At 36.4% G+C, this 18,354-nt stretch overlaps 1 protein-coding gene and 1 long non-coding RNA gene across 7 annotated transcripts; both read right to left on the bottom strand.

Annotated features, from left to right (window-relative positions):
* Positions 1 to 7,437: 7,437 nt before the first annotated feature.
* Positions 7,438 to 12,514, bottom strand: LOC113294047 (sodium/calcium exchanger NCL1-like). Its single transcript, XM_026542472.1, has 9 exons — positions 12,448 to 12,514; positions 12,324 to 12,402; positions 10,084 to 10,424; positions 9,313 to 9,498; positions 8,973 to 9,154; positions 8,717 to 8,856; positions 8,360 to 8,603; positions 7,969 to 8,271; positions 7,438 to 7,869 (listed from the first exon to the last, which is right to left on the bottom strand). Exons 1-9 carry the CDS (start codon positions 12,512 to 12,514, stop codon positions 7,621 to 7,623), a joined length of 1,791 nt encoding a protein of 596 aa, XP_026398257.1. The 3' UTR covers positions 7,438 to 7,620.
* Positions 12,515 to 15,418: 2,904 nt separating this feature from the next.
* Positions 15,419 to 18,354, bottom strand: LOC113295333. 6 transcript variants are annotated; one of them, XR_003332806.1, is made up of 6 exons: positions 18,318 to 18,354; positions 17,910 to 18,188; positions 17,370 to 17,425; positions 16,579 to 17,251; positions 16,423 to 16,484; positions 15,419 to 15,796 (listed from the first exon to the last, which is right to left on the bottom strand). It is a non-coding gene; the product is annotated as an uncharacterized LOC113295333 (long non-coding RNA). The 6 variants fall into 6 exon arrangements; XR_003332805.1 differs by having other exon boundaries at positions 17,370 to 17,705; positions 17,739 to 18,188; XR_003332808.1 differs by having other exon boundaries at positions 16,579 to 17,043; positions 17,138 to 17,251; positions 17,370 to 18,188.

An 18,354-nucleotide genomic window follows, 5' to 3' on the forward strand; every position in this document is an offset into this window, starting at 1 on the left:
TCATAAGAATAGCATATAAAATATCACTGTAACTTCAGAATTCAAGGGCTGGTATACAGTGTAAACAGTATTATTAATAGATATATTTTGTAAAAGGGTCGTATGTTTTTTGCCATATTAGGTTACGGGTCGTAGAACATGCCGTTGATGCAATAGGATCGTAGATTACTGTTGGAGTTGTGTGGCTCAATACACACATGTGAGTCACACATGGGGTAGCTTAAGGATAGTCCCACATGGAGGAAAACATGTTCCATATGGTGATATATAAGCAAGGCAATCTCCCTACATAACACCGAGGCCTTTTGGATGAAAACCCCACACCTAACCTCAAGGTGGTCAAGTGGGACAGTATCGGTGCTATGTGGACGTGCCCGGAGAAGGTGCGGCGGTCCGTGGATGGTCCTACAAAATGGTATCAGAACAAGGTGGAGCTCCCGGTAGTTGGGATGAAGAGTGGTTATGGAATGTCACTCGGTTAAGGGCGCAGGTGGAGCCGGGAAGCTCAGGTGTTGAGTAGTGTTCCAAGGGCGTGGGGTGGCGGTGGCAGTAATCATTGTCCGATTGGTAGCTGACGGAGGTGGCGAGGTGGTGTGTATTCTCGCGAAGGTGGAGATTGTTGGAGCTTGAGGCCTTTGGATGAAAACCACACCTCTAACCTCATGGTGGTCAAGTGGGGACAATATCGATGCTATGTGGCCGTGTCTGGAGAGGGTGCGGCGGTCCGTGATGGTCCTACAACTAGCTTCGACCGTTTGTTATGTTCACTAAAATACCCTTATCTATCCGCATAAATACTTAACTGGAGAATGCAGTTCAAGAAGACAGGGAAGAATTGATGCTTCGCAGATTCTTGGTAATCATAGTAAAATTTAAACAGTTTTACACACAGGAAGAGGACTGCATTAGTGAATGATATAGTTAACAAAAGGGTGATTTTACCAGAACCCAATTCCGGGACCTGCATTTGTCAAGTTTGTACGTTGGTCATAGACTAAACACTTACGTATTGTTTAGTTTGTTCCGACCTCCATCACTTTGCTAAGTATCTCCACTAGAGAATCTTAGTATGCTTAATTTGGATCCCTGTCATGTAAGCAAGTGGAGTAAGCTAAAATAATCAAAAGATACAAACATGATAAAAGGTCGGCATAATTTGAAGAGATTCTGAATGTTTTTGAGTTCCTAATGGACAGATAGATGGGTTGTGTATGAATGTGATCTGCAGGAATTAAACATCTAGAGAAAAGGATTTCTTAATGCACAGCAACACCATCAGGATGTGCTCATGAAATGTTCGTAAAATTGCCTGAACCGCAAAAACAAAACTGGTAGGAACAAACTTTTAAACCGGATGGAAGGAGATGGAAAAGGACCGTAAGGTAAAATATTTTGACAGAATTTTAACCGTCAATGTTAGTCATCCATGGTCAAGGTGTTTAGCGAAATAGAAAAGTCAATTAACGATTTATTTAACGGTCTTCGGTTAAGTCCACGACTCTATTACATCAACGGCATGTTTTACAATCCGGACCTAATATGACCCAAAAAAAATATATGATCATTTACAAAATATCTCTTATTAATAGTACTTACTGGGGAGTGGGGATGATCTAACAAACAAACATACTCAGCTAATATTACCATATATAAAGAAAACATAGAAAAACAACAACAATACATAGATACGTTCTTGTCAATCTTACAAGTAATTGATGCATGATCATGAAACAAACAATAATCTTACAATACAGTGAGAAATCATGAGAAACTGAAAGAACCCATGATTTATAAGTTATGCTTCTTTGATTTCAACCGAAACGAAGATCAGAACATGGTTTATCAGTTCATAGCTGTTTTAAATAACGAAAAAAGAGCAAAACAACCGATTAAAAAAGAAGAACAGCAAAACAATTAAGATAAAGCACATTGGAAGATGCTAGTGAGAGATAGTACCAGAGGAAAATGGAGGTGTTGGGAGGTACGAATCCCTGATTTCTGGACTCTCTACAATCGAGTTCTGGAAAGGTGGAGGAAAAACTGCTTAGGGTTTTACGGAACTCTGAGATTAGATTTAAGAATGTGCGTCGTGGGGGCAGAGCAGTGGGAAGTGGGGAGGATTGAGAACCCAAAAGCGAAAAGATGGTGGACACGTGGATGAGACACTTTGACCAAAACTTTACACGTGTATACATGTGGTTCACTCCATTTTTCTTGGCTAAACTTCTTTATTTACCTAATCGGGTTAAACTGACGCCGCAACGTCGAAAACTCCAATCCTACGTTGAGTTGGTTCCGCATCAGACATCCTCTCAAAATCCATCCCTACAAACCCACAAGAGGTGCCCAGGGGTTGTGTCTTGCAATATAACCCGCAAGACACAATTCACAGTTGTTGTTGGAAGGCTAAAAAAAATGTTGAGCGGAGGCAACTAAATATTTAGATTTAGGTAAGTTAGGTTGGTAACAAAATTTGAGATGTACTTCTAACATAAAAAAAAAAATAAAATTGTGAAGCAAATCTATCATTGTTTATGGCTTTCAGAATTAATTGACTTCTAAACCCAACAAATAGGACGAAAATATTATTTAGGCGATTAATATCTAGACTGGATAATCTTCCTGTCAAGGCTTCCATGTCTACTGGAATGTAGAGAAATTTGACATCGTGATGATTGCGTTCCTCCGTATTGTAGAGACATGGCTAAATACAAAGGACAACTTACTCTTAAGTTGATTTTGAATAAAATTTTATAATCATTATAAAGTCGTGCTTAGACAGACTTTAAGTTTTGATAGGTTTTTCAAAGTGAGAAAACCAAAGGTAAAAATATGTTTTTATATATGTGTGAGGTACATGATTGGTTTGTTACGGGTATATAGTCTTAACTTGGATTACAAGACAAAACAAACTAAACCAAAATTATAAACAGAATACAATATTCTGGAAAACTAACAGCAGGAATAAACTGCGAAGCATTGTTAGAACTACAAACACAAAAATATGAGCTGGAGATATTGGCAGAAGGGACCAAAGAAGCAGCGAAAATAAGAGGGAAGGACATGGCAGCAGAACTTGGAAATTGAGAGGAATGAGGAGTTACCTGTGATGGATCCAGGGGAGATGGTAGTACCGAGGCTGGAGAATCTGCAAAAGGAAAAGATAATTCGTCTAAAACAACATGACGCAACCAATAAATCTGACCGGATGGAATGTGTAAACACTTATAACCCTTACGAGTAGAACAATATCCAAGAAAAACACATGGAGATGACCGCGATTCGAGTTCAGTAGACCGGTAATCTTGAAGGTGAGGAAAGCATAAGCACCCACAATTCCGAAGTTATTGAAAATATGGGACTTTATGAAACAGCAGTTCATACGGAGATTTAACACCCGTGGGAACTGAGGGAACACGATTCATAAGATAAATGGTTGTAGAAAAAGCATCATACCAAAAACTAGGCGGAATAGAAGCCATGGACATGAGTGTTAATCAAGTTTCACCTATATGACGATGTCGTCTTTCAACAAGACCATTTTGAGCAGATGTATGAGGACGAGTAAGGCGATGTTGGGTACCATTTTGTAGCAAAATTTTATTAAGTTTCTTATATTCTGTATCATTATCAGTCTGAAATATTTCAATTTTACGACCAAAGAAAGTTTGTACTTGGTGATAAAATACATCAAAGATGCCAATAACATCAAATTTTGTATGCATTGGGTAAATCCAAGTAAAACGACTGAAAGCATCAACAAAAATAATATAGTACCGGAAACTTTCATTAGATAAAAGTGGAGCAGGCCCCAAACATCTGAAACAATAAGATCCAAAGGATGTTCATAAACTGTAGAACTAGCTGCAAAACTAAGTTTATGACTTTTAATTGCTAGACAAGATTGAAACATAAAAAATTTGAAAGCAGAAACAGGTATGCTATACTTCGAGACAATGGCTTTAACAGTTTTTAGCATTGGATTCCCTAAACGAGAGTACCATGTTTGTAAAGAAGTACGCTCACCAACAAGAGAAGATACAGGTGAAACGGGAGATAGAGTGCAAAGACCCTCCTTATTAAGCATTCCTCGAAGTACTATCTCTCCAGTTTGACAACCCTTCACAAGGAAAAAAGAATCATAGAATTCAAAAAAGACATTATTATCAAGGCACAATTTAGAGAAAGATAATAGATTCGTAGAAATATGTAGAACATGCAGAACATTGGGAAAAAGAAACTTACGAGCAGGAGTAGAAAGAATACCATCACCAGTATTAAAAATCGGCAAGGATGAACCTCCGACAGTTTGAATATGATCAGGTCTGTTGTATATTCACGATGAGAGTGTAAATTGCTAAGACCATTAGTCATGTGATTTATCGCACCACTATCAGGAAGCCATTCATATGCATAAACATTGTTGTGACAGGCAGTATATCAAGCAGGGACATTAGAAGAAGGTCTTCTTCCTCTAGTAGAATTACGCATATATGGTGAACGTTTGTCACAAGGAGGATAGGTCATAGTATCTAATCTTTTGCGACAATCCCTAGCATTGTGAAAAGGTTTAAAGTATATCTTACAAAAAACAACGGGTTTACCATCTCTTGTAAGAGGAACATCTGCAGGATTATTCGCAGGTCTAGTCATAGAGGCAATATTAGCAAGTGGGTGAGCATGAGAAACCTGATTCTGCGTAGTGACACGAAGATCATAAGACAGCAACATGGATTCAAAATCATCAGCAGTAATAACACCCATGGTAGTGATTAAAGAGCTAACAATATATTGATTCATATTATGAATCAAGACCCTTTACAACATAATGACGGAACTCTTTATCAGAAACTTCAACACCACTAGCATGAAGAGAATCCACCATATTCTTAACTGATGGAATATAATCAGACAAAGTTGAGTTTCCTTTTTTGATTAATTAAAGTGACTCTTTAAGGTGGATGAGATGAGCATCGGTTTTAGAAGCAAACACGGATTCAAGTTTGGACCATATCGCAAAAGAAGAATCGCATGCTTTAACCTTGGCTAACACCGGAAAAGTAAGTGAAGACATAATCCAACCTAGAAGAAGTTTATCAGTACGCCTCCAAGACAAAAAATAATGGATTAGGGAGTCCATTGAAAAGAACAGGTGGAGTTTCAAGAGAACCATCAACATATTTTTCCAAATCATAGTCTTGGTAATAAGGAGTGAACTGAGCTTTCCATAAAAAATAGTTATGACATGTTAACTTTTCTGAAATAGCACCATGAACACGTTCAAAGGGTGCCGATCTACAGAGATAGAAGATGTAGCAGAGAAGGTAGACATAAACGAAGTATTCGAAGAAATTGAAGAAGTTTGAGAAGATTGAGACGATGAGGTATCCATGTCAAAGAGATGAAAATTAAGAAGGTTGAGAAGATGGTAAAACTAAAAAATGCTAAACATGTCGTGTAGGAATCAACCTGTCTGATACCAAGATAGACTTTAAGTTTTGATAGGTTTCTCAAAATGAGAAAACTAAAGGTAAAAATATGTTTTTATATATGCGTGAGTTACATGACTGGCTTGTTACGGGAATTTAGTCTTAACTTGGCTTACAAGACAAAACAAACTAAACCAAAGTTTCAATAGGAAATAAAGGGTTTATAGTCTTAACTTGAAACATAATACAGTGTTTCAATAAGAAATAAAGGGTCCGGATCACGGGACTCATAGGTTTGACGCATGAATTAAACAAAATTATTTAGCCGTCCACTTCATTTCATCTAATGGTTATCCAGTTTGATGAGGTGGCATAAATTTAGCCTATATAAATTATATGGCTCCAGTCAAAGCCGAGCCGACACCAATATAGGAAAAAAATTTATTCCGAGTATATCAACCACGTTTTCTGGATGAATATTTGTCATCTTCCCACTTCCCCATCACCGTTTTCGCCAAACTGCATTCAAAGCTACATCGTGTTAGTTATTTGCTAAGAAGGCTTATACTATGATGCGTTAATTAATTACTTCCTCCGTCCCTAATTAGATGAGCTATTTGTAGTTTGCACAAATTTTAAGGCAAGGAAGAAAATGGAGTATATTTAAGTATTTTTTACAATTATATCCTTATGGACAATAATTAGTAAAATTTAGAAACGATTTATCTCTTAAACTATACCATGGGTTTTATAAACTTTATATCGTTGAAAAGCATTTTAAAACACCTACGCAACGAATATAAACATGACTATCAAATTATACATATTTGATATAGTAACAATAATCAATTAAAAGGATAGTTTTACAAACACCCCTTGATTAGTGAAATAGCTCATCTATTGTTGGACAAAACTAAAAACCAAATAGCTCGTCTAATTAGGAACGGAGGGAGTATATCATATAGATTTATTGTTAATCGATTATCATCCGGAGTATAAATTTATTTTTTGATAGTATCTTTCGTTTTTGGGGAAGTTATACATACTAACTTAATTTGTTGATTTGGATCTAGGATTAGTTAACCATGGATAGTGTTTGACAAGGGAATAAGATACTGAATTACAGAAAATCAAGCGTTGAATGGTGGAACCGATGATGTGAATGCCCTTCCGGAAGAAAGAGAATGATGCCAATGATAATCCTCCTTCAAAGAGAAATTCTTACGATATACATACACCATACAATGGAATGCAATTTGATACTGGTGAAGAAGCGAAGGGAATCCGATCAACAAACTAAGTGATTACTCTAGCATTTTGACAACGTAAATATGGAACGTAATTCTAAGTGTTTCTGACTTTTCAGGCAGCATTTGTTGTTGATATTTATATAACAGACGAAATTAAGTATAATTTTGGACGTAGAAGCTTTATGCCAAGGAGAAAAGAAGATACTACTCCCAAATAGATTGTGCAAAATGGAAGAAGTTGCAAACTCTGAAGAAATTTTCTTTTACAAAGAAGATGAAGAAATTTTTCTTTTTATCAAAACCGAAGAACAGTATGCGGAATAAGATCTATTTTGCTTCCCTTAAAATTGGATTGCATTTTGGCTTGGATGGAGCCGTAAAAAAGGATTTAGGCTAAAAGATATGCCACCTCATCAAACTGGATAGCCATTAGATGAAAGTTAGTGGACGGCTGGATACTTTTGTCTAACCTATGCGTCAAATTTATGAGTCCCAGGATCCGGACCCGGAAATAAAAGCTAAAATTTTCTATTGTCTGACACGTTTCAAAATAATTTCAACTAAACTTTTTAAATTTATACTTTTTAAATTTGTACTTTTTAAAAATCCGAATATTATTTTTGGCCCAAATATTGTAAAAGTCTGAGAACCATATCAAAAGATCGTTTAATTCACAAATAAATTTCATAAAATAAAAATACACATGTTTATACAAAAGAATCGTTTAGCCTCACTCAATATTAAATCTTAGTTTCCACCACTTAAAAGGGCTCTGCCACAAAAGTCTATCTTTCATGAGCATTTACCCTACACAAGTTCTTGTTTAATAGCAAGACAATGTTCACCCAAAAGCTCACAATTAGTAATACAAATACACGATCGAAGGTTAAGTCTGATCACTTGACCTTTTCTCATCTTAGTTATGGTGGACTGAACAAAGTCTAAGTCCATCCTAACTTATAGTCCAGAACGTAAACCAGCAAGAGCGAGAAAGGGTACAGCACATATGAAACCGAACATGTCCAAAGAGGAAAAGTAGTGTGGAAGCTTGTGAAGAGACCCATAACAACGCACACGATAAGTATAACTAGTACTTCAGCTGAGAAGTCCCAGGACAGCCCCCTCACATAAACTAGAGCTAAGAACACAGAAAGGCAAAGGATGTTGTTCATAGTCACTGCTCCATAAATCTGCACAAACAATTACGTACTCATCCGTCAAAGGTTTAGTTTTCGAATATATCATTTACTTTTATGAGTTGCTTATGAGAGACAGAAAAACAGACAGACCTCAGAATATGTCAAAGAAGCGGTTCTTTTCTTCTTCCGGCTAGCAAAAATGAGTGCTGAAACTGCTTCACTGGAATTAGTTGCCAAAGGCAGAACAATGAATGAGATGAAGAAAGGCGGTATACTCGTGGCATCAGAGAAATTGTTTACAGTATCCACTAGAGGATCTGCGAATGCAGCTGCAATACCGGCTCCCAGCAATAATAGTAATCCAGCTTTAACGGAAATCCATTTGGGATTCTCAACACTCTCTACGACCTCATCACTCTTATCCAGCAGTTGATCATGTTCTTTCCTTGTGTGCTATACATATTTATATGAAGATGTCACGTCAAATGATGCAAAACATAACAGGAAATGCAAGAGACTTCACACCCATTAGATAACATACCTGGTAAAATTTATGAATCTTTTTGTGCGGCCTCGCCTTATTAAGCCATATTGAGATTCCTTTGACAAACTCGGTCTCATCAACACAACCATCACGAGATGTATCAAAATCTAAAAGCATTTTATGCACATCTTCATCCTTATCAAGTGCCACTTCCTCAGCAAAGTGAATTCCTATAACTAATGCTCGTAACTCATGAATTGATAAAGTTTCATCATCATTTAAATCCAACGATCTAAATATCCTGTTATTATCAGAAATAGAGATAATGAATAAGACGTGCGTGTTAGAGATATAATAACAACCATAATGAAAATAATGACAAGAACTAGAAGCATAACAATAACAAAGATTCACTTTTTAATTGCAGCTATATTTGGAGAATCATCATCTGTCATGAGCCTATCAACAAGGTCCAGATGTCTTAAAACTCCCGACATTATATGACTATGCTTAGCATATGCAAGCTTTCTCCTTTGAATCCAAGGTTGAAACACCTGCAACAAAAAAAAAAACAAAAAACAAAACAGACGCGTGTCAGAGTTCAGTATTAAATATATATCAAGCACATTCATAAGTAATAACTACGAAATTCATTTCACAAACAGCATACCTGATAGAGACAATAAGCGATCAATAATGTAACTGAAAGGATGAGTGAAATCAAAACTACTAAGTGCCTTCCGGAATTTATGTGGAGTATTTGTGGTAGTTGAACAATAATAAACGGAACAACAGATATGATCATTATCCATGAAGCATATTTAGTCCAAATATCCACGGTCACACCAGAACCTTCACAAAGGAAAGCATTGTGGATCATATGTTATGTAAACAACTAAATTTCTTATTAAGTGAGATGTTTGTTTAATGGCTCGGTCAGCGTGGACGTGCCACTACTGACTGATATGAACTTGGAATGTTGGAGAAATGGGACATATAGAAGAGCATACCCAATAAGCTTAATCTCTTGGTATCTTTTAAATCTACTGCAGTTGAATCCTCAATATCGCACTTTCCGAGAACAATACAAGATCCCCATAGTAGAGTCAAAAGCATGACTGTGGATCCAGCTAGCAAACCCATTCCAACTAGGACCTGTTCTTGAGCAACTTCTTTAGTTCCGGATATTCCAGATACTGTACAAAACATGTAATGCAACATGTAAGACCGTGAATAACAGTAAGTAGTAACCAACATATTTGCGAGGGGCTGTGAATAAATCAGCTCATTGCGAGGGACTCCTAATAGTCAAAATGGTGTAAAATGGGACGGAACGAGTAATACTATTAGACAAAATGCACTAAGATATCTGAGAACCCTATTATTTACAAAATCAAAACCTTGCTTAGTTTTACTTGAGTATGTGTAGTCTTGACCAATGTTTTTTTTGCCCTTAATGTATTTTTACACGTAAGAATGTATTACACTCATAACTTGGTCTATGGCTATGCATAAGAGAAGGAAAAAATAATGCCAAGAAAACAGTAAATCTATAATGAAATCTAAAAAAGTGAAAAAAATGGTTCACCGTTCCCCAATTAGTTTGTAGTTTTTGAAATCTGCTTTTGAGGAGTTTCTTTTTTTGCGATCAGTCTAGACTCTAGACTCACTGACACCAAATAAACCAATTTTACAAGAAAGTTGGAACAATGAAAAATCCAAAAGAAGAAATATATAGGGAACAAATATTAAATTATAGGAAGAGAAAAGAGAATAGATACCAAGAATGAGTAAAGCATCGGGAAGAGCACCAAGCATAGGGAGAAAAAGACCACCAACAATGCCGGGACCAAGGATCTCTAAAAGAAGTTCACTACCTGTAGACAACAATCTAGCAGCAACAAGCATAAGTCCTCCATAGATGATGATCAGAAATAGATTTCCAAACGCCGTTTTTGTACATGGTAAAAATCCATAAGTTTCTTCACAAACTCCTTCAGGTAAGTAATAAGATTGTCGTAGAAATGATGCTGTTGTTGATTTCTCAACATTATCAATACTACTGATTCCATCTGAAATCAGATTATCATCAGTATGATCTGAACCATGTAACGTAATGAATCTGCTCTCAACATAAATGATTAGTGCTAGAAACAAGAGCAAACTCGTAAATATTTTCTTCATAATTGCTTCACCTATCTAGCTACTTTGAGAGGATAGAGAAGCTATTGAAGAAAGGAATATGATATCAAAGAGATTTCAGAGAATATGATATCTTAACAGTCAATAACAAAGGAATTCAAACTTGAAAGTGTCCGACTTTGAATAATAGTAGTATACGTCGTGATACCTCGATTTGTAAAAGGGCCGGCGAACAAAAATATATTATTGTGAAAGGTGGTTACAGTTTACTCAGTTGAAGCTTGAAAGTTTCTGTTATCATTTTTTACCAGCTATTATCCTCCACACCGGTTCTCGATTACCTTTTAAGATAAGCATATTGACACTTATGACTCCCTGGGAGAATATTATCTGAATAAAATCGGAACAATATGGAGAACATTAGCATATTAACATTATATTTTTCTTCATCCATCAAAGAAAAACAAGGTCGAGCAAGGAATAAGCAAACTAGAAAACGGATTCTTACCACGTCTTTGGTGCCAGCATAGTATGCTGACGCTCTGCTAACTCACCAGGAATAAGGAAGGATTCCCACACGATTGCTTCAAAAAATAATAAAAAATAAAAGGAAATGGTCATTACATATTTATTTTGAGTTGAATACGAATGAAAAGAAGATTTGTAGTTAGGAGAAGATTCTGATCATATACTAGGATATCTTTATTTATTAGCGTTCAAAGATTGAATCAACACCACGGTGATGTGCTGTAGAACAACTGAATCTAAATTCAACCCTCCTTGGGGTGGACTAGTACCCAAATGCTGGCTAATGACCTCCACCACTAGATTTGGAGGGATGGGTCCTTTATGAATGCCATCAACCATTAGCTTTATCTAGAAAAGCTGAGAGAACCGGTTGTAATAGGCACAGCTACTCATCGTGGTAATCATTTGGACGGTTCTTTTAGATGAAACCATTTGGACGGTTCGTCTAGAAGTACTGTTTACCATTTGGATGGTTCATCTAGAATTTTTGGTTAATTATTAGTAGGTTTTTCGAGAGGGTCTTATGACATTTTCAGTTGTTCAATGTGTAGGTTTAGCTTTGGCGTTTATCTTCCAAAATAAATCCTAAGTTGCTTATCGACTCCTATATATGAGTAACTGGTCTCCCTTTCTATCTCAAGTCAAAGAGTAGTCTCATCGCCACGGCACTATTATTAAGACTAAGAAGAAGAGCAAATCTAAGTACTTGTCAGCCGTCCCAAGTATGCTCTAATGGAGAATTGGAAGAGGATTTCGTAGCAGCATATACAGTACTACCAGTCGCCTTGAAGTAGTTCCATGCAAAGAAGAATTCAGTAAACCACGTTATGATAATCATACAAGAAATTGACAACTACTGTCACATTTGAGTACAAGAACTGGGACCTAACAAGAACTTGAAAATGAAGGCTAATCTGCTTCTTCATTTTAGAGCCAATAATTTGAAGCACCAAGCCTGAACTAATTTGTATGAATAAAGAAGAAGAAGAATCAGCTAAGCATTTCCAAACTTTGATAAGCAACATGAATCCTAAACCACATACAACTAACTCAGAAAATGAAATCGTCTTTTAGGATATATATATATATATATATACATATATATATATATAATACGAATGCAAACTCAGAAAAGAGTCGGAAAACTAAACAGAAAATGGGCTATTTAGTCAAAAGGGTATTTTTCCACGGTCATATGGACGGGTAAACATTCTATTTGGGTCAAATGGACAGTACTCTTTTTTATTTTAAAGAGACTGAACTACCCTTTCTATCACGCTACTTAATATCATTTCTCAAAATTTCTTCCCGTCTTCTCCGTCGCCTCCACAGAGTCTAAAAAAAACATTACAATCTCTCGTTTTCCATCAGCTTCTGCACCTCATCTTCTCCATTACTTAACAGCAAGTACCATCTTCTTCGTCTTCTTTCTGCACCGTTTCCAATATCAAACCAGTAACATCATATTGCTCTACCATCTCTATCTCCTCCACAATCACCAACACCACCATCGACATCATCAACTTTATCGAACAACACCATCATAGGTACCAGCAACACCACCATCAAAATGGGTTTTCTGTGTGTGTAATTTAATTAAATTTCTCAAATTAGGGTTTTATGTTAATTCGATTTCAGAAGATAAGAAATGAAGACTATGCTCAAATTGGTAAATTTCTTAACCTTAATCGTGTTTTGATTGCAATTGATTTCAAATTTGTTCATCTTAATTAGATGAAACCAGTTTTATCCTGTGCTAGATTGAGTTGAACAGACATGGAGAAACTGGTTTCATCCTATACTAAATCGGGTTGAATTTGGTTTCACCCATTTTAAACTAGGATGCAATTGGTTTCATCCTATACTAAATTGGGTTGAATTTGCTTTCACCCATTTTAAACTAGGATGAAACCGGTTTCATCTATAGGTAGGATGAATCGATGATTTTTGAATTAGGTATCACTCATTTTAAAGAAGGATGAAACCAGTTTCATCATATACTAAATTGGGTTGAATTTGGTTTCACCCATTTTAAACTAGGATGCAATTGGTTTCATCCTATACTAAATTGGGTTGTATTTGCTTTCACCCATTTTAAACTAGGATGCAACTGATTTCATCCTATACCAAATTTGTTTATATTTCATATTTATGTTTGAGGTTGATAATGGTTGTTGGAGGAGAATATGTTCATGGATTTATTGGGTTTGGTTTGAATTGGTGTTTGGTTGAGAAAATTTAAGCTCGGGGGTCTGATGTTGCTAAGAAGATGTGAAATTAAGGGTTTTACAGGCATGCAATGGTGGTGATTTGAGCTGAGATTGCAATGGTGGATTTGAACTGTTTTTATTCACGTACACGACTACACGTTGAAGGAGATTACTATGTTTTTTGCTGAGATTGCATATTACTCTTTTTTTCTTTCCAATTGTTGTATGGAATATCCACGTACTCTGTTTTATGATATTCTTTTTTTTGTTCCTGTAATTTTTAGTGGATTTGAGCATAAATGTTTGTTCAGAGAGCAGAAGCACAATTACAAAAAAAAAGAAAAGAAAGAACACGAGCATAACAATTTTTAACGGCAATATAGCTTCAGGTGCACCTGAATATTCGCGACAATACCAACCCACACCCACCTTCCCAGATAAAACAATAGTTCAACATAACCAGCAGCATGTTTATCATTTTCCTAAACTGCCATGCATCCTAACCCCCCCTTTTCAAAAGATGAATAAATATGCCATGCATCATAGTAAAAGAGAGAAACAAGATTCTCCTGCTTCACACCCAGACACGAGACATCTAAACTAATGTTAAGAAAATACAAAACAGATGATCAAGAGGGAAAAATAAGAAAGCAAATAAAGTAACATAGCCTGCTCTAAAAGATACACGAGAATGAAGAACTACTTCTAGCAATGATGTTTATGGACATGGTTGACAAGAGTTGTTGATATGTGCGGAAGCACATACCATACACATCAAAATGTTCACATTCTAACCGTACAGTATAGAATTATTCCACAGTACCAAAACAAATAACTAAGAATTAAGAAAAGCGCCAACTGACATATTTTTTTTCACTGGGAAAACAACCCAGTCCAGAAGATGGTTTGATAATTATCAACCGACTTTATTCACCAGGACAGTAAGTATGTTTAAGACTCTCACATTTTCTTGCTTTTCTTCTTATTATACTGGAGATCTTCTTCTTCATTACCTTCTGCATCACTAGCACCATCGTGATGAATGAGGCCATATAATCATAATCATAGTCATTGACGTCAACGTCATCTTCTGCATCTGATTTTTCCAAGTATACTTCCCCTAGGTAAGTTTGGGTATTGAGTGAAACTTGGTTTTCCCCAAAGACAGAAGTTTGAAAAGAGCCAGCCCTTAAATTTTGGACATTAAGTTTGATAAGAATTCTACTTCTATCGCGTTTTAGATGTACAGAACAATATGGAACCTGGATTCCATGTCCAATCCTAACATAATATTTCCATCCTTCAAAGACCATAACGGCATAAAATCCGTAACCAGCCCACCAAAATGTTTTTGCAAGTCAATGGTGAATAGCTTGGTCCATGATTTTTCAGCTCCATTTTGCTTCATCTGCCACACATCGGCACCAACCTCAGGATCAAAACCAACCAAGCAAAGAGTGTTGGATTTATGGCCCAAATGCCCATGTCCATTTGGGGTTTGATGAGAGAGCAATATCCGTTTTTAATCTAGAGTTTTCTTTATAGGCGGCAAACAAGTGTGAATGCTGCAAAGGAAGAAGACAAGGAAGGTGATAACGAGGCTCGCAAGAAGGAATTGAAGGAATTGAGGCAAAAGCGCAAAAACGAAGATTTTGTCAGTCGAGGACATATTTTCTGAATGCACTTTCAGATGTTGTTTATAGTGCTCATCGTACCGTTGAAGGCGCAAAAGCTTTGTGGGATGCTCTGGACAAAAAGTATCGCCAAGAAGAGGCAAGTAACCAAATATTCTTAATTAGCAATTATATTGACTTTAAAATGAATGATTCATCTTCTATTCTGCACATGGGATTGACCTAGTCATTAAACTCAAAGATGCTACAATTGTACTTCCTGAAGCATTTCAAGTTGGTGTTATAACTGGGAACACGACAAAACAGAGGGTCTTTAGTGACGGTTTTTAAACCGTCACAAGAAGCAAAGACCGTCACAAAAACACATTTGGGACTGGCGAGAATCCGTCTTTATTACTGGGGTCACAAAAACCTTTGTGACGGTTTGAGATCATTCGTGACGTTTAGCCAACCGTCACGAATACTTATTCTATTTGCGACGTCTTGTCAAGCCGTCATAAATCGTTTAGTTGCCGCCGGTCAACGGTTACTTTCTCCGGTGCCGGATTTTAGATTCTCAGAATTACGAAATTTTCAAAAATCTTAAGCCATTCACACACAAATTAAGAAGCTTTTATTCCCACTGAACCAAAAACTTATACCATTCATAACAAATTTTTACATTGTTACACCATAAAAACTTACATATCCGGCAGTAAGATGTTTAACTGTTTAAAAATCATAAATCTGGGCAACAGAACAGCACCCAGATAGTTAAAAAACCTGGTAACTAAGATTATCAACATCCAAAATGCCTGTGGAAAGTTTGAGACATGATAAGAACACACCTGATGGCATGAAAACAAGAAAAAAAAGAACAAAAGATGGGTCATCTGTGGAGCTAGTGGTTCTTGTTTAAGTTCCATGATGACATTTATCATCTTGCGACTTTGCTTCTCCCTTCCTCATCAGGACCTGTTCCAGATACTTGTTATAGCAGGCTGCAATGCAAAAAAGTAGCATGTTAGCACCTATTAAATTATCTTCTTGTCATCTAAATCTAATGAAAAAGAACAGACAGAAGTTTATCAATACGAAACCAAGGATGCATGCACACATGTTATCCGCAGGGTTTTATCTTTTATGGAAGGAGAGAAATATCAGTATATTTGGCAGGAGACTTGGAAGTGAAGAAGACTTGGAAGTATATTTGGCAGGAGACCTGATGCTAATGAAGGATTAATCAGTTTGCTGCTTGTTTCTAATCTTATATAGCTCCTTCCCTGCAATCCTTTAGCCTGCAACTTCGGATCCAAACCTGTGTATCTAGTCTAGTTCACTCACATTACTGTCGGTCTAGTTATCGACCTTGATATGCCAATTGCTTCTGGCTATTTCCACCATTGTGAACTGCAAGTGTAAACGTGGCAACTACCAGAGGATCCTTAAGATTGTCCGCTAATACTTTGTGGAAAACTAAAATTGCAATCCTATATGAGCAATCAGAGAGACAGACTTTAACAGCCTACCAAATACAAAAAATATGTATGTACCACAACCTTAAAAATATCATGAGAAACTATGATATAGGTACAGAAAGTGCAAATTAAGCGGTCAAATTACTCACCATAAGCTCTGAAGGCATGGCCTATTAGGCGCCAAAAATTAATCCAGCTTAGCAAATAATGACTGCAGATAAAAAAATAAATCAAACAGTTATATCAATTATATGCCCAAAGCTTAGCAAATAATGACTGCAGATAAAAAATAAATCAAACATTACCCTATGTACTCTTGAGTTAACAAATGACCCATGGACCCAGTGTTAAAATAAGGAAGCATCTCCAGGAGCCAAACCTTCCAAAGTAGCCTAACAGAGGCTTTTCTGCATATCCATACGCCAGCGTGTAATTCATTTCCATGAGGTGCCTAGTGTGGCATTGCTAAAGCCAAACTTGAGGATAAGCATGGTAGTAAAGTGTCCTGAAAACTTTTTCAAGTCTCAGTATGGAGCAATACAATTTTTTCAAAAAAAAATAATGTTTCCTTCATAAGATGGACCCCTAAGAGAGCTACAATTCTGATTACCTATAGAATGCAAGCTTTGGAAATCAACATACTGTCATTAGGTGCTAATCATTCGGCAGATGTGTAAACATGGTGTAACAGAGACAGGGGTTATAAATACATCAAACCCACTGTTAATGAACAATACAAGAAGGAGAATACAATAGTTACCACAATCCCCCTGAAAAGAAACATATGTACTCTGTAGGTATCACGGTCGAAACCTATAGAGCAAAATAACTAAGATGAGAAAAGCACAAACAACTACATCCGACCTAGTTCAAGGGAGAAGAAACCAAAAGAGACGCAAGCACTCTTTAGCTTCATTAGAATCTTTCATGCCTCCAACATAGTCATAGACAACATTTGCATATGGATCAAGCATCAACCTGAACAAAACGGTGGCATTCAGAAACCATATCCAGAATGAACCAATTTAGACGAAAACTACTCAAGACACAAATAACTGTGCTAATCTTCAAATAGAAAAGGTCAAATAGTAACTACCCATTAATTGTGAAATCTCGTTTCATGCAATTCCTCCAAATAATGAAATCTCGCTTCTGCAACCACAAGATTTTCTGAGAATATCACAAGACCTGTACCTTTTTCTACTTCATCACACACAACCAACCAGACATGACTACAGATAATCCATCTCTTTAACCATAAACTTCTACTCTAAGTCAACCTAAAAACAACCACATCTTTTCCAATTTCCGTTAGAACCATCTTCTATGTCACTATCCAACCAAAACCCTAAACTACAGAACTTAAATCTAACAACCCCCTTCCTGATTTTCAAATTCCTTCACCACAGAACCATTTCCCTTTTCAACCAACCTTTTTTTTTTACTCGGTACCTTTTCAACCAACCTTAATTTACTGATTTGGGGAAGAACAGGGAAAAACCATAATTCTCAAAGAAAATAAATTTAAACTCTTCCTAATCAATACAATTTCAATTCAAACAATACCCATCTCAGATTTCACCAATTATAATCCAATATACAAGAAACAAATTCAAATTGAGGAACCCTAATTTACCTGATTTTGTGATTCTTCACCAGAACTGCTTCATCTCATCAATTTATCAACAACCCTCTTAATCTTCAGTGGTTACAACTCGATACCATCCTCGTTCTACCAAAACTCAGAGAACAAACCAACTGGAGAAAACCCTAACTCACTGGCTTCTCGATTCTTCTTCCTCTTAACTCAAACAGCAACAACACCTCCACCATCTCTTAAACAAAGAAACGAAAATTAAAACTGATACAAAAGAAAAAGAGGGGGAAAATCATCTTCGATTGACTCCTTAAAATCCTGCAAAACAAAGAAACAAATAATTAAAAGTAATATTAAGCAAAAGAAAAAAAACCATTAATAGATGAGAATAAGCTCAAGAGTAGTGATGGTTACAGAAGAGATGGAGAGAAGGTAAGAGAAGCAAACCTCTCAGTGAAGAAGAACAGGAGGTAAGAGAAGAGGA

This window comes from Papaver somniferum, chromosome 7 (assembly GCF_003573695.1).
Source record: "Papaver somniferum cultivar HN1 chromosome 7, ASM357369v1, whole genome shotgun sequence".
Classification (NCBI taxonomy): domain Eukaryota; kingdom Viridiplantae; phylum Streptophyta; class Magnoliopsida; order Ranunculales; family Papaveraceae; genus Papaver; species Papaver somniferum.